This window comes from Triticum dicoccoides, chromosome 1B (genome assembly GCF_002162155.2).
Source record: "Triticum dicoccoides isolate Atlit2015 ecotype Zavitan chromosome 1B, WEW_v2.0, whole genome shotgun sequence".
Classification (NCBI taxonomy): domain Eukaryota; kingdom Viridiplantae; phylum Streptophyta; class Magnoliopsida; order Poales; family Poaceae; genus Triticum; species Triticum dicoccoides.
In genome coordinates this window covers 584,173,841-584,177,326 of record NC_041381.1, presented here as the reverse complement: position 1 = coordinate 584,177,326, position 3,486 = coordinate 584,173,841, and the positions used below count along the sequence as shown (strand labels likewise).

At 41.9% G+C, this 3,486-nt stretch overlaps 1 protein-coding gene across 1 annotated transcript; it reads left to right on the top strand.

The window, feature by feature from the left end:
- Positions 1 to 1,791: 1,791 nt before the first annotated feature.
- LOC119309287 lies at positions 1,792 to 2,536 on the top strand. The gene is made up of 2 exons (XM_037585312.1): positions 1,792 to 2,074; positions 2,234 to 2,536. Exons 1-2 carry the CDS (start codon positions 1,806 to 1,808, stop codon positions 2,325 to 2,327), a joined length of 363 nt encoding a protein of 120 aa, XP_037441209.1. The 5' UTR covers positions 1,792 to 1,805; the 3' UTR covers positions 2,328 to 2,536.
- Positions 2,537 to 3,486: the final 950 nt, after the last annotated feature.

Here is a 3,486-nt window from a genome sequence, read left to right as displayed (position 1 = left end):
CAGCTTCCACGAACCAAAGTATACTAAACATGGTGCTTTAGCTAGTCTACGGCAAATCTAGTAGGTAGTTTAATTTCTTCCGCCAAATCTTGTGGCATTTTGAAAAACAAATTTAAGAAGAAAAATATAAACAAAGTGATTAGTCGAATCAAACTTTAAACATGCTATCCACCAAACCATCATTTGGACGGAGAGCAAAGAGGGGTACATGGTGAGTATTGGTTCGTCGCGTGGATGTCTGGACTCCTGCAAAGCTCCTTTTGTTTGTCTCCGATTTGCAGGAAAACGAATGTGTGGATTGGTCTGCGGACCGATGTAGGACAATATTGAATGACAAATTGTGTTCGGACAGGTGGGTCCAGACGCTTGCGAAAGATTTAAGAGTCCGTTTTGGAGATGCCCTAGCGCAACACAATAGGCGAATCGCCTTTGGCATGAATAATATCGTTACGTAGGTGCCAGGCTCTCAAAAAAAAATCATCATGGCATGTTTTTCTTTTCTGAGATAGATCAAGACACGTTATCTCTCATATCATAAAAGTTTTTTTTGGTTATTAAGAAGAATAAACTCAATCCTACATTACTATGAATGTTGTGAGATCCATTCAAATTTTGAGTCGGAGATTATACAATCACTTTCCACTTGAAATAGGGGAATTTGAACTAGGCACAATTTCTATGGCACTCACTTTTCTCGTAACGTCATGGAGTAATTCACTTCTTCTATCTTTATTTTGGTGTGTTGAAGTCTTGTAACCTGACCCCACATACGACACGACACAACCACACGTTACCCATAATAAATAGCTTGCCCCATCCATGTAAAGCTTGGAAGTGTCGTCCCGTAGCAAAGACGAAAGAGTATGTCGAAGGAAGTGGAGAGGAGGATGTCCTTGAGTGCCAACAACAACAATGGCACTCCCGGTTAAGAATGGGATGTATCAGTAATATGGAGTTGACACTCCCAGGGGCATACCGTGAGGTAGTAGCGAGAGTTATCAATAAGCGTAGCTATGAAATTTGCATGCGCACATTTGCTTGTGCTACTTGATAACAAGCATGTTGAGAGCAAAAGTCAATTGCTACTGGTAGCTATCCATGTACCGCTTTATCTCTGTGGTCACCATATGACATGTGATTGCCATGGTCAAACCTCATAGAAGTAACTGCCAGTCTGCAGGGACATTCAGCCAACTGTGCAGAATTGGAATTTTACTCTTAAGCATGAACTAAAGCTGCTAGAAATGAAGATAAAGAGAACATATGCAGCAGAGTTCAAGTCTTGGCTAGCTCTGATCTTCTGAATCAATGGTTTTGGCTAGCAGTTGGATACAAGCCCCGATTTTCTTTTTGTTAGCTTTACTCCCTTTGTTCCTCTCCCTTTGTAACATACAGTACTGTTTATAGTAATGAAAATTTACCGTTTCTACAGTGTTTGCCTAGAAAAAATACTCTCTCCATCCAAAATTACTCCTACGGATGATCTCTGATTGGACCAGTCAAACACAGTTAGCCAAAAACTAAATAATGGGTACTCTTGAGAGAGCATAGAGTTTCACTTTCAGTTTGATTTTCAGTCTCCAACAAGTTGATTGAAAAGTCAATTAGACGATTTTTCTAATTTCTTCGAAAAAGAATCATCTTCTTGAGTTACCACGGTCGATTCATGTGTAAATGCATGCCGAGTATGCCGGTTGTTCCTACTTTCGTTGGTTCGTCGATTTTGTTCGTGATTGATTGACCCGGGCATGTCTAGTTCACTTGCTACAGTGGAGGAGGTGTCATGCGAGGAGGAGCCTCTGTGGATGCCGGCGCCGCGGCTGATCTTCTACAACACGGCCAGGGACGACGGCGGCGTGGACGAGTTCGACGAGGGGACGTGGAAGTACTTCTCGTTCAAGGAGCAGAGCCTGGCGGCGCTGCACCGCAGGCTGGCGGAGGAGACCCGGCGCCAGGACTTCGTCGTCTGCCGAAGCCCGCGGGAGCGGCCCGGGGCTGTTCCCCGTCGTCCTGGACCTCCCTCCCGGCAACAGCCAGATGGAGTTCGTCCTCGTCCCGGCGTCCTCTCCTGCAGGTAAACAATGGGGTCCGCTCTGCTTCTTTTGTTCTCGGTTTCCTGCTCTGGTTCAGCTTCTGAACATTTTGTTCTGAACTTCTGAACATTTTGTTCTTCAGTGTGTATAACTGAAACCTGTGAAGCAATTTTTGTTACGTTTTTGTTCTTTGTTTGCAGTGGCAGTCTGGCAGACGGTATTGTTTACGATGATTGTGGCCCGGGACCGACTGTATGTACCCCCTTTGTTCGGAATTACTCGTCCAAGAAATGAATGTATCTAGATGTATTTTAGTTGTAGATACATCTATTTTTATCCATTTTTGTGACAAGTAATTCCGAACGGAGGGAGTATGTATGAAAAGATGGAGAGAACTTTCGTCGGTGCGGCGATATGCATTTGGGTCTGTTTAGGACACATCTAGATGTGACATAATTATGTCACATCTAACCTGATATTCCACTATGTTTATGGTCTTTTGTCCCAGCTTTTTTTTTGTTCCTTGTTGCTGCGTTATTTGTGAGAGTTTAGATGTGACATCCTTAGAAAACATCTAGATATGAATTAGACAAACTGTATGCATTTTGCGGTGTATATTCATTGGTACTGTGTGTACAAGAACATACTTGTTTCTACTGTGAAAATTCAGACACCTAGGATGGGGTCTTACACTTTTCTGTTTTGTTCTGTAGTTCTAGAAAATGACATGGAGTAGGCTTGAACATAAATGGTAGATGGGCAGAATTACAGAAAGGTCAAGACGTCAAGTATACCTTTTTTTAGGGAAGGTCGATGTTGAAATCTTCGATGATCAATCTTTTCATTTTCAGCAATCCATCTAATATTGGAGCGTCTTCTTCCGGAACATGTGTGTATGTTTGTTGATTTCTTGTTATCTACATTGTAAGTGCATACCCAATGCTGATGTGGCTCACGCATGGCTCTGGTATGGTTAGAATTTTAATTGTTCTATTTATACATTGTGTTGGTTTTTGGCCGAAAGCATTCCAATTTCTGTGATAAATTCAGTGAATAATCTACTTGCAAATTTCACATCCTGAACAAGTTACACAAAACATATCTTAAGTGAATAACTGTTGTATTCACACATCCAACTACGATATCCCTCAAGGCAATGCTTTACATCAACACTATCTTATGATACCTACGATCTATCAAACCTTTCATTTACACCTATAGATCCAACATGTTAGTGCATAAGTACGTTAGGTTTTCCATTTTTTTCTTGTACGGTGGGCGCCTCGCCACCTCTGCTCCACCTTTTTCCCTTGAAAAGCAAGTTGATCGCCGGCCTCTTCATCATTATGATGCACACAACCATCTTTATGGAAAATGTATCATTCATTCATTGCAAATAAAGTAAAATCATGAGCACAACCGGCTGACAACAGGATTACATAACACACACACA

What these genes read in the sequence shown, in the direction of transcription:
- LOC119309287 (XM_037585312.1), top strand. Translation starts at nt 1,806, where the DNA reads ATGCCGGCGCCGCGGCTGATCTTCTACAACACGGCCAGGGACGACGGC. An exon ending in CCCGGCGTCCTCTCCTGCAG is followed by an intron (nt 2,075 to 2,233) that starts GTAAACAATGGG and finishes CTTTGTTTGCAG; the next exon opens with TGGCAGTCTGGCAGACGGTA.